Source organism: Eurosta solidaginis, chromosome 4 (genome assembly GCF_040869045.1).
Source record: "Eurosta solidaginis isolate ZX-2024a chromosome 4, ASM4086904v1, whole genome shotgun sequence".
NCBI classification, from domain to species: Eukaryota; Metazoa; Arthropoda; class Insecta; order Diptera; family Tephritidae; genus Eurosta; species Eurosta solidaginis.
Window position 1 is genome coordinate 186,050,173 of NC_090322.1, and position 13,454 is coordinate 186,063,626.

General features: G+C 38.5%; 1 protein-coding gene across 1 annotated transcript in view; it reads left to right on the plus strand.

Moving 5' to 3' along the window:
• The first annotated feature begins 307 nt into the window (after positions 1-307).
• Positions 308-13,454, plus strand: part of w (eye pigment precursor family transporter white) — a 56,061-nt gene continuing 42,914 nt past the window's right edge. Inside the window, exons 1-2 of the mRNA XM_067784176.1 lie at positions 308-500; positions 7,394-7,707. Coding sequence (XP_067640277.1) covers positions 7,633-7,707 — 75 coding nt within the window. The 5' untranslated portion in view covers positions 308-500; positions 7,394-7,632. The remainder of the gene's footprint in view (positions 501-7,393; positions 7,708-13,454) is intronic.

A 13,454-nucleotide genomic window follows, 5' to 3' on the forward strand; every position in this document is an offset into this window, starting at 1 on the left:
CATACTTACAGGGTGTTATTAAGTATCTGACGCAATTTCTCAATCTCTGTTATTAAAATGATAAGAGAAAGCCCAAGCAAATAGACAACTTAGCTGCACGCAGTTAGCAATTAAACCATCCACAAACATCACTCAAACCGTTCATACTAATATACTCTAGTTACTATGAACTCTCATTGTAGGTGCAAATGCTTAATAGTACAAAGTAATAGTACGCCTTTAGACAAAGAAGCCCCATTAGTTACTTTACTCAACGACTCGACGTCGTGACACCTAACCGCTGAGCATCAATTGAGTTAAACTTGGTTGGCATTCCATACCAGACGCAATTCGTTTCATCTACCTTTGATTGCCTAGTTCTACTGACATTTACTTGTCAAGCGATCAGTTTGTTGCAATCAACGGGCGTGTTCGGTGTGTGGACGTACGTAATTGGAAGTGGACACAACTAAGTAACAATTAATTAATTAGAGGCAACAAGCAAATTGTTGAAGAGAGAGGTAGAAAAATATTCAAGTAAATAAATAAATAGTGTGTGTGTATGCGTACGCGGTTGGAGGTTATTTGTGGTGGTGAGGAAGGACAAATGCAACGACCGCAACTAAGCACTTACATAGATATGTACATATGTATATGCGTTTGTTGTATGTGACCTGTACTTTGTGAACAACTAAACAATAAGCTCAAATGAAAAGGTTTCAAACAAAATCCTTTAAAATTTTCGAATCGATGAAACTGTATAAAATAAGAATCAGAAAACAACGTCAAGTTCGGTGTGAACATAACCGTAGCGACTCACCGTGGGGTATTTGATCAATATAGCTGGCCAATATTAAAACAGCATTTATTTCAGTTAAAAAAGTAGTTGTCTGAAAAGAAATATTTGACAGTAAATTCACGGTGTTCCGCGCAGAATTACTATGGATCGATACCCGGTTTCGGAGGGACCCGTGGTAATTTTTTGGCATTACATGTGATATGTATGTCAATATGGGTATCACACGAAAGGTATTTTACTCCGAATTTCTATTGAAATATTTAAGTAGGGTTTCCACTTAGGGTTGCCACCTCATCTTCTTTTTTATAATTCTTTATATATCCGCTATCATCTCGGAATTAACCGATTTGAATCAAATTTGTTACATCGATATAGTTTTACGTTTTGAGGATGTTTTCACAAAGTTGCCACCTTTTTAAAGTTAAAAAAAAATTGCATGAGATATTCCTCTTAAAAAATTGATAACCACTCAAAAAGTCGCGGGTATGCGCAGCCGTTCTGTTATTAAACTTTCAGCAAACACAAGCTTATGTATTGCCAAAAAATTAGTGACATGATATGCCATGAAAAAAAGATATAAGCTTTTTGTTTGCAAGGTTTTTAAAAAAATTAATATTGAAAAGTGGTAGCATTATAAGTAGAAGTACAGTACCTGGGCGACCGAGCTTTGCTCGCCAACGTTTCCTTGTGCTGAGAAATCTTTCTAAAAATCAGTGAGAAATTGCGATTATTCATTTAAAAGAAAATTATTTAAAATTAAGTCGAATCATGTGTAAGATTTTCTACGAAGACTTTAAACTTTAATGTTCTCCTTTAAAGCTTTAATAGAATATGAGTAAGTAGAGTACTATTTCGTCTAACTACCTAATTGGCAACCCTACTCAAAAATGTCCCGTTTATAATGCGGAGTGAAATACCTTTCGTTTGATACCCATATCGGCATATCTTATGCAATTTTTCTTTAATTACGAACAGGTGGCAACCCTAAATAGCAACCCTAACCAAAAATGTCCCTATTGCAATGCGGAGTGAAATACCTTTCGTATGATACCCATATCGGCATATCTCATGCAAATTTTTTTAATTTCGAAAAGGTGGCAACCCCAAATGGCAACCCTACTCAAAAATGTCCCTATTGTAATGCGGAGTGAAATACCTTTCGTTTGAAACCCATATCGGCTTATCTCATGCAATTTTTTTTAAATTTCGAATAGGTGGCAACCTTGTGAAACATTCTGTGTGGCACCAGCTAGGTAGAAAGTCTTAGAAGGTGATACGTTATCTCTGTGCCAAATTTCATTTAAATCGGTTGAGCAGTTCCCGAGATCGTTCGGCTATACAAACAAACATGAATTGCTCGTTTAAAGTTAGAAGATAACTCAGTTAAAACATGCGGTATAAAAAATCTATCAAATGAATTAAAAAAACATGTAATTAGATTTGATTAAGGCTAAACAAGTGAACAAGTATTTAGGTTAGAAGTGTATATTGCTTTTTAATCCAAAAATACATCGAACTGCACACAATTTGTACAACTTTGACGTTGCAGATGGCTTTTGGGGTATGTATACTATTCAGTGGACATCTAGAAACGCCAAGGAGTATATTTAAAAAAAAAATGGAATATTTTCGAAAATCGACTTTTGGCCTGCTAGACTGATCAAACACCCCACCGTGCGGCTGCAAAAAAACAGCGGAAGTATTTACGCTTGAGTTATGCCAAAGTAGCGCATTTTATATGCTAATAAAATCTCATACAATATAAGATCTGAAAAAATGAAAATTAATTCGTAAACCTTTTTTTTTAAAGAAGAAACGTAAAGTAATACAATTTGCGCAACTTAACGATTTTTTATACCCAATAGCGCTAGCAAGCAACTTTTTTCTAATCAATTCTCTAATTCCTGTTTTCGTTTTCATCGGTCTATTAATTACGGATTCGAAATCGAGCTCAAAGCCTTTAACAATAACTGTTGTGAAAAATACTTTCTTTTTTTTAATTTTTCCATAATTGAAAAATTATTATTTAATTTGGAATAGAAGAAAGAACTGTTGTTGTTTTTGTGTTAACAGTCCCCATTCAATGAGCGCGACCACTCACAAATTGTCGTCAAATTCCTATAACGGAAGTCCAAGGAAATTGGTAGTTTCAACAGGGGCGGACCAAAGGGAGATTGGTGTTAGAGGCGTAGGTTCCACATTAAAATTAAAAAGATGGTTGGTGTCATGCGGGGAAATATTGCTAACAGGACATACATTATGTATGTCGGGGTTGATTCTGGATAGGCAAGAGTTTAACCTGTTACAGTAGCCATAACGAAGTTTGGGGCAGGGTGACTCGTGTCTCCCTTGGTAGTGTGCATTCTTCTTCTGCAATAGAATTATATTGTATATTGATAACAGAGTCCTGGCAAAGGCGTTTACCGATTCTGTGTGGATTTTGCCTACGGCCCCCTTATGCTTGTCTGGATGAAACAGCTGCGTTGGCAGGTGGTCATCAGGATCTCAGCACAACGCTTATGAAGATGTTCCCTTAACACTTTTGGAGGTGGGGCTAGATCAAGCAGTTGTTTGCTAGGCTGTCCCGGTTTGTGGCAATTTACCAAAAACTGCCTGTTCAGCATTTCGTTGTACTCTTTAATGTTGAGCTTTTATTCCTCACTATGTAGCTGATGCTCAGGGGTCATAAGAAGACATCCCGTGGCAGTTCTGATTTCAGCATTCTGACAGGCCTAAGCACTACACACGACGTCAGAGTCATCAGTTAAAGGAACTCGATACAAATGCAGATATTTAGAGTTAGAAAGAACAAAACTGAAACAGCCGGCATCACATGGTTCCATTATGGCTCCACAAAACACAAAGCAAACATTTTCTTAGATAGTCAATGTGATATAGTTCCCAGTAAGACTGATCTTGACCTTGTACTTAACGTTTTGAGATTCGGTAAAGACAATGCCGAGGTAGTTTAGACTCGTCTTAGCATAAGCTGTGCAAGTAAACATGAATTAACATGATGATTATACCACCAGGCGCGCCCGCCGCTTTTTCGATTCTGCTCTATGGGGGTTTAACCTGTTACACTAGCCAGAACGAAGTTTGGGGCAGGGTGACTCGTGTCTCCCTTGGTAGTGTTCATTCTTCTTCTTCAATAGAATTATATTGTATATTGATAACAGAGTCCTGGCAAAGGCGTTTACCGATTCTGTGTGGATTTTGCCTACGGCCCCCTTATGCTTGTCTGGATGAAACAGCTGGGTTGGCAGGTGGTCATCAGGATCTCAGCACAACGCTTATGAAGATGTTCCCTTAACACTTTTGGAGGTGGGGCTAGATAAAGCAGTTGTTTGCTAGGCTGTCCCGGTTTGTGACAATTTACCAAAAACTGCCTGTTCAGCATTTCGTTGTACTCTTTAATGTTGAGCTCTTATTCCTCACTATGTAGCTGATGCTCAGGGGTCATAATAAGACATCCCGTGGCAGTTCTGATTTCAGCATTCTGACAGGCCTAAGCACTACACACGACGTCAGAGTCATCAGTTAAAGGAACTCGATACAAATGCAGATATTTAGAGTTAGAAAGAACAAAACTGAAACAGCTGGCATCACATGGTTCCATTATGGCTCCACAAAACACAAAGCAAACATTTTCTTAGATAGTCAATGTGATATAGTTCCCAGTAAGACTGATCTTGACCTTGTACTTAACGTTTTGAGATTCGGTAAAGCCAATGCCGAGGTAGTTTAGACTCGTCTTAGCATAAGCTGTGCAAGTAAACATGAAGTAACATGATGATTATACCACCAGGCGCGCCCGCCGCTTTTTCGTTGGTCACCAATTCGCAACATCTGGTTCATTCAGCCGCCCTTTTCCTCTGTGGGTTCCGATAACAATACTTTTTTGGCCGAAGCAACGTCTTCTAACCGCATAACATGTCCTAGCAAGCCTAGCTGCTGCGTTGTAATATGCTGTTGGTGTCTGCATTAAGTTACAGTGCATCATTAAATCTTTTACGGCACTAGCCCTCGCCGTGGGTGAATCCGTGTGTAGGGTGAAGCTACTGACCTCCATTCACCAGGAAATGGTCAGGGCGATTCTTTTGCACGCTGTTCAAGCATTCTCTGGGTGCTTCTCCTTTCTGTAGTTGTATACGCGTAGTAATAGCTTGAAGTATTAAGTAGCTCTGGCTCCTAGGAGAAACGAACCAGTCGGGTTCTTGGCAAATGCTTCATCAACCCCATCGAAAAGTGATATACGAACTAGTTAATACATTTGCAAACTTCTATGCGGCAGAATTGTCGCAGCGGAGGGGGGAGGGGCCATAATTAGGAGGAAGGTGTGCAGGGGCACGCCACAGGGGGGTGTCCTATCTCCTCTGCTCTGGGTTGTGGTAGTCAACGAGCTTCTTGTGGAGCTGGAAGCCAATGGTTGTCGGATGGTTGCCTATGCAGATGACCTCGCTATCCTAGTCAGAGGCAAATTTCTGGGCACCCTGCGCGATGTTCTGCAGGACTACCTGGATACTGTGGCTAGGTGTGCTGAATCATGTGGATTGGCGGTCAACCCGGGAAAAACAGAATTGGTTCTTTTTACAAGGAGATATAAGATACCCGACTTCAGAACTCCTTCGATTGGAGGGGTACCGTTGGTACTTACTGACAGGGTTAAATATTTGGGAATTGTTCTAGACAAGAAGCTGTCCTGGAGGCCCAATGTGGAAGATAGGGCCAGGAAGGCCGCGGTTGCCTTGTACTGCTGCAGGGGGGGCTATCGGAAAGAGATGGGGGCTCTCGCCAGGAGTAGTACACTGGCTTTATGATATGGTGGTCAAACCGATTCTGCTCTATGGGGTGCTGGTCTGGTGGAAAGCACTGGACATGGCGAGCACCTCCAAAATGTTAGTGTCAGTGCAACGTAAGGCACTTTTTGGTATCAGTGGCGCTATGAGAACAACACCTACCTTGGCACTGATTGTCGTGCTGAATATACATCCAGTAGATGTTGCGGGAAAGGCAGCCGCGGCCCGGTCGTTGGTCAGGCTTCGTGATATGGGTTATATGCTTTCTGATTTCGGACACTCTAGCCATCTTACTAGTTTCTACTTTATCCCGGACAGGATGGACTATTGCATGCCGATGGCCGCTCCCTATACAACCTTCACCCCTGTCATTCCCCCGAGGGAGGAGTGGGGAAGAGGAATTGTCTGGGGCATGGGACCGATTAACTTGTTCACGGATGGGTCGAAGTTGGACGGAAAGCTTGGCGGGGGTCTTTTGTCAAGAGCTAAATGAAAGCCGCAAGTTTAAGTTGGCTGATCACTGCAGTGTATTCCAAGCGGAAGTTGCTGCGATTAAGGATGCGGTGGATGAAATTCTATCCAGCGCTACTACGGTTAGGGAATATAACATCTACTCTGATAGCCAAGCGGCTATAAAGGCCTTGAGCTCAACTACAGTGCGATCGAGGGTGGTCTGGGAATGCCCGACCTCACTTGCGATTGCATCGAATTATTTACAATTAAGATTATCTGGGTCCCGGGCCATAGTGATATTCCGGGTAACTGTCAAGCGGATCTCTTAGCCCGAATCGCTACAACTGAACCGGATGAAGATGGCTGTAGGGATTTCGGGATTCCGCTAGCCACCTGCGGATTGCTCTTCCATAGCTGGGCCTCCAGTCAGCTCAGCAAACGTTGGGCGGACACTACGTCTTGCAGGGTATCAAGATCTTTCTGGCCGAAAGTGGATGGCAAGAGGTCTGCTGAAATAATTGGGTTCACTAAGGCTCACCTATCAATGGTCATTGGGGTTTTGACAGGGCACTGTCCCATGGGTATCCATGCGGTACGTCTCAATATATTGGAAGCTCCATCCTGCTGCAGCTGTATGGAGGATGATGAGGTGGAATCACCAAATCACTTTATGCTTGACTGCCCAGCTTTTGCCAGAACTAGGCGAAAGTATTTCGGTCGTGACTCACTTGAATCTCCCGAGGAGCTATCCAAGGTTGAGATCGGGATCATTCGGAACTTTATCGTTGCTACCCAACGATTCTCTAAGTAGTTATATCTACGTCACCGTTAGTTTAGTTTATTATATGTGGTATCACAACGGACCGTCATGTTGTCCAAGTGAGCTTCCCCTATCAGGGAAGCTACCACCCAACCTAATACATTTGCAATAAAAGAGCCTAGCAATTGCCGAAATTTTAATTGATGTTCTTGCGCTTGGCGTAGTAATTCTGAAGTCATTTGGGTCGGAGTTTATTCAGAATCTTTATTTAACAGATTTTACTAAAATAAGTATTTACGTAAAATTTTACGAAAATAAAATCCCAGCATATATTTAAACTTACTACTGGGTATATATTGTATTGCTTTAGAGATTTTGCACTCACTTGCGACTTTCTTTTAATTTATTTAATTGTGAGCAATTGATTTAGCATCAATTTCCATTCAATTTCCAATCACGAGAAAAAATTACTTTAAGGGACTCGTAAAAAAAACCCAACAAAATCGTTAGCAGAAGTGTGAAATCCTTTACTTTAACTACTTATCTTCATTTGATTTGGTTTTCTCTCTTTCAATTTCGTATATTTTTACTGCAATCATCTAGGGAGAACAAATTACAACTTTTTGGCAGCAGACAATACAAAAGAAAAAAGACAACTCAAATAAAAAATAAAGCAACAAAAAAAGTGGCACAAAAACAAGTGAAAAGGTAGTGCTATTGTAAAAAAAAAGTAGTAGTGAGAGAAAAAAATACAAAATACAAAAACAACAATAAACCAGTAAAAAACGTAGAAAAAAGAACAAGTACAACGCATAGGACAGCAGTAGGACGAACTTTTTGAAATGGGTCAGGAGGATCAAGAGGTGCTGATAAGAGGTGGCAAGGCCAATAGTGGCTCGACGGAAAGTTTCCGAAATGTAAGTAAATATATAGGGGCATACGCATATATACTATATATAAACTTATGTACTTGAAACCATACAAACATACACTCTTACTAACAGAAAAAATACGCAAACAACAACAGTAAATACACTGAAGGAAAAAGACTGGTAAAATCAACCGAAATAAGGGTCAATTCAACCGAAATTTCTGTCAATTTTTATCCATCGCAACAAGATTTTGAATCTACTGCACACAAATCGTTGATTCGTAATTGACCGTTTTAGTAGTTTTGTATTGATAACTGAAAAACTAGTTTTTTGTTATTTTCCCATTTTGTGTGTTTTTTCGATTTGATGGTTTTCTTATTTTGGTGTTTTTTTTAACAAGTGGCACCATCGTCATAAGTACAAAGTAGAGAGCGCAGTAAGCGTAAAATTCTCTTTGAAATTTGGTAATGTGTTGACAGTTGATCGCCGTTGAAATGACCAGTGAGATCAGTTGTGTTAACATAAAAATCATTTAGATTGACCAGGAATCTGTAAATTTTACAAAATTTTGTTAACTTAAGAGCGACAGTTTCTCTTCTGTTGAAATGACTAAACTAATTTGTTCGTTTGACAAAGAACTCGGTCGAATTAACCACAATTCGATCAATTTCACCGAATCTCCGTTAAGACATGAACAACAGACCCATTTGTTGATTCTACTAGCACCATTTCTTTCAGTGTAGGTTGGCTAAAAAGTTTTATGAATTACGAGCAAATGAAGAGGCCATTTGAGAAAAGCAAATGAAGCATAGTACGAATGGCGGCTTAGTATGTAATCAGACAAACACAAACACAAACTTGCTAACAAACCGGAAGAATGCAGACACAGTTTTTCTAATGGTAAATGACAAGTTGAAAAAATGAATGAAGAAACTATGGAGGTAAAAAAGATACATTCGTGCGAAGTCTGTTTTTTTGTTTGCAAACTTGAGAAAACGTAAAAAGGCAGATTAATGAAGATAAGTAGAACAACTGATGGCAGAGGCTAGAATATGAGCAACGAAGTCCCTGCAAAAAATGTGGGTATACATTAATAGTGTAAGGAATAACCTTAAGGAATATAGTAGTGCTCCAAAACTAATCTTAATACGTACAAAAAATGTGATCCAATTAACATTGCGATCTCCGAGGAGAGGATCACCTACTCCTGTTCGTGCTTTGTTTTTGAGTATTCCTTGGAATACCTATGCAAGTGAGAGTACTTCCTAAAATACGTTTAGAGTAGTACTCAGGGGAGCACCCACAAAGACTATATGTCAAAGTACTCCAGAAAAGACGCTCTATGGAGTATCTGCGGTACAGTACTCTCTAAACTGCTTCTGACCCATTAATCCATGGAGTACCGACAGGAGGGTATTTGCCAAATTACACTCAAAACAGTACTTCTTGAAATACCAGCAAAAGAGTGCTGGTTAAACAACCCTCGATGGATTGCCAAACGGGGTACCTACAGGCGATTACTTTAGTAACTACTGTCAAAGCACTATTCCTTGAAGTCGCTACGGAAGAGTACTTTTAAAACTAACCCTAGAGCAGAAATCACCAAAAAAACAGTAAATTTATAAAAACAATCATATTACATTCCTTCTTAACATAGATGCTAAAAAGCAGCCATAAATCGTTCATTGTCTTCTTTTTGTATCCAAATTGTTCAAATTGCGCTAAGGTCAGTTGACCTTTATAAATTTAACGTAATGGCCATTTATGATATTTCTGTTTGACCTTGACATTACACTTAGGAAGATGGTTGATGCCATGTGGGAACACATCACATGCAGGGCATATATTACGTATGTCGGGGTTGATTCTGGACAAGTGAGAGTTTTACCTATTAGTTACAGTATCCAGAAAAAAGCAGAGTCAGGGTGACATGTGTCTCCCTTGGTAGTCTGCTTTCTTCTATAAGAGAAGGATAGTGTATATTGAAAACTGAAACAAGACATCAGCGCACTTGTCAGTGCGCAAAAGTAGAATAGATAGCATCCTGAAAACTGAAGCTCTAGCGACTTGCTGGAGGTTGTCGTCATTTGACGTTCTACTTTGATGAGCTGTGTGCAGGCTGCAATTCCTACTAGAATGGGTATACATACTGTAACGAATTTACTGCAATTCCCCTTATTTGCAACAATCTGCTAACGTTCGAATCACTAAACTGTTGAATAAATAACTCCACTATTCAATAATGCAAAATGGCCTTTACTTCAGAATAACACTACTATTGCTCGCCAGATAGCGTCTTAAATCAAACTGATTGTCGTGCCTCTACTGTTGCTGCCTTTTATACTGCCTGATTTCCTCGTTGCATATTTCTAGGCTTTTCTATTTCCAGAACTTACTAGTTAGTTATCAGCTATACGATTACTCAGCTGTAACTACAGATGCATGATTTTATAGCTTCTCTCAAACCCCATGCGCTTGTATGTGTGAGCGACACTTGCACAACCATTGCATACTTTCGGGAGTATCTCAGATTTATGCATGTGGTTGAGCGTTGCTTCTCCGCTGCGTGTACGTACATATGTGTAGACATAATGATTGAATTATTGATGTGCATACAAGTCACTGCTTAGCATCGGCTTAGAGATGATAGTATCCCTTAGTGCTGCTAATATTCGTTAGAATACGTTACTAGTTTTGTTGTATTTAAACAAATTAATACCATTATTTGTATTTCAAACCTTTTAAAATTTCCAAAAATAAATAAAATTACCGGATTAACTTTTATTTTAGTTGGCGCAAAAACTCCTACAGAGAAGAGAGAACTATCAAGTTCACTTTTACTTTGTTTAATATATTTTTAAAATATCCTTGCTTAGAAATAGGTTTTCTTTGGATTCTCGAATATGTTTCCAAAGAGCTCTTAAAAAATCATTTAAGGTTTTGAAAATAAGCTTAATTTGCACAAATTTTAAGCTTATGTCTAAATTATTATTGCTTATTTGAACTAAGCTCCTTGAAATCTTTTCGAAATACGATTTTGAAGTTAAAATATAGTTGTTGGCTTTGGTTTAGCAATTTTAAAAGCGCTTAAAAAAAGAAGTAACGACATTTTTTAAAAATAGTTTTGAAAACTCAATTTTGCAATCTTCTTTCATATTGGCAAATATTTAAGCTTAAAACGGTCTGATTACCTGCTTTAGCTCTTACTACAGCTAGGCTGTTTGATTTTGAGATTAATTTCCTCCAAATACCCCATAGTGCATTATTGATGCATGTAATGAATGGAAAATGTGAAATACCTGAGTGACTAAAGGGAATTGATCTGACTGAAGACCGGAATCAATGAACTGTGGAGGCCTTAGTAATGCCGGTACAGGTCGGGCAAGTCTATGACCGACCAAATTTTCACTATACAGCAAGTCACGCACCTTATCTTTGATGTCGTCAATGCAGCTTTTCATAATATTAATAACATTTTGGCTTTACACTCGTCGTAAGATCTGCCTGCCTTCTTTGAATAAATGCACTGAATCAAAAAAGTGCATGAATACTAAGAAAAAGTGCGTATATTTTAAGAACACCTCCCCAAAAACCGTATTCATAGAATTTAAGAATATAAATAATATGGTTTCTTATATTATAAGAACGAAGTTTTGTCATAAATATAATTTTACGAATGTTCTCTTAGATCATACGCAAATTTTCTTATATTATATGCGATTTATCTTAAATTTTAAGAAAAAATCATAGTAAATTTCTATGAAAATTTTTCCTAAGAAAACATGTACGTTTTTGGTTTAGTGTGGAAGAAGCAAATGGTTCTAGGGGAGACCGAGGACAAGGCGAAATACTTGCTGTCAGCAAAGAAACAATCATCATAGACAGTTTAATGTGGGCATATTAATCGTTCCCGAGATGGTCGGGCTAATAAATAAATGATGCTTGTTACCGGAACATACCGGATATATATCCTACAACAAGACCATCAACATCGATAACACTCCCCAAAACCTTCGGGGAGTGTATTTGTCGTTAATGCAAAAACAACGAAGGAAGATGCATAGTCTTTGAGAATACAAGAGAAATTTTCTTCGGAAGATTTATTGTTTTTCGACGATATCAAAGGCGTATATCTATCGAATTTTAGTTATGAGCTCTTATGAGCAAACGTGTACATATGTAGGTAAGAAATGAAGGCTCAACGGCTCCGGAGACTAAGTCATGTCATAAGAAGGAATAAAAAATCACTGGCCCAGCAAGTATTTCCATGCGTGTAGGCAGAAAGAGTTGGCGGAAAATGTGAGGTACATTCCCCCAATGACGTCAGTTATGGGTAAGCGAGATAACTAGCCAATTAAGTAATGATAATGATGATTTCAGACCTGCGAGAAGCGCTGAAGAAACTTTGTATTTTGTCCATTAAAAATTGTTTCTTTGCGAGCAAGGAATCGACTTATATTCCATCTAAAATAATACTTCACGGTGCAGCCCACTTTCTACTTCAAACCCAACACCACAGCTGTACCTTCTTTGTTAAAGTTTACATTGAAGTCGACGGCGCCCCACCCATCACATTTCCTTAAATGTGGCGTTGTCAGTCTCTTAAATCAAGTCAACATCAAACAAAGGGCATTCCAAGTGCATGTTTAAATCATTGCTACATTTAATTGTCATGGACGTGATTAAAAAGAATGGTCTCATGAGACCTGTTTTATGTGCCATGACAAGTATTGAGAAGTGTATAGATTTAGACAGTAGTAGTAGTTCAAAAATTATATCTACGACAATGCTCTTCACTGACCTTACCTCAGTTCCGAAAGGTAGTCTATGAATTATAATAGCAATAATAAGATAAAAAGAGGAAAAAATGCTGTTAACATTGATGCGAAATGTGTCAATATTTCATTGCATTTATTACAAATTTTACATCTACCTTAATTTATCATTCGTAAACATATGTATCATATGTCAGACATTTTGTGTCTGTATATAGAAAACGCAACTAAGAGATTTGTTGTTGTATGTGGTCGGCCTTTTGTATGCTTACCCCGCAAGAAATTAATGTCTAGCGACCATTATTTCTGCTTCAGAACAAGGGCGTTATTGTATACCCGAATACCCTGAGGACTGTCTCACTCTTAAATAAATCGTTCTATCAGTAAAGCAGAGGCTTCGGCTGTTTTTATACTCAGTTGAGCAGAGCTCACAGAGTGTATATTAAGTTTGTTTGGATAACGGTTGGTTGTACAGGTATAAAGGAATCGAGATAGATATAGACTTCCATATATCAAAATCATCAGGATCGAAAAAAAAATTTGACTCAGCCATGTCCGTCCGTCCGTTAACACGATAACTTGAGTAAATTTTGAGGTATCTTGATTAAATTTGGTACGTAGGCTCCTGAGCACTCATCTCAGATCGCTATTTAAAATGAACGATATCGGACTATAACCACGCCCACTTTTTCGATATCGAAAATTTCGAAAAACCGAAAAAGTGCAATAATTCATTACCAAAGACAGATAAAGCGATGAAACTTGGTAGGTGAGTTGAACTTATGACGAAGAATAGAAAATTAGTAAAATTTTGGACAATGGGCGTGGCACCGCTTGCAAGCTGTAATTTGGCAGTCGTTGAAGATATCATGATGAAATTTGGCAGGAACGTTACTCCTATTACTATATGTACGCTTAATAAAAATTAGCAAAATCGGAGAAGGACCACGCCCACTTTTAAAAAATTTTTTTTTAAAAGTAAAATTTTAACAAAAAATTTAATATCTTTACAGTATA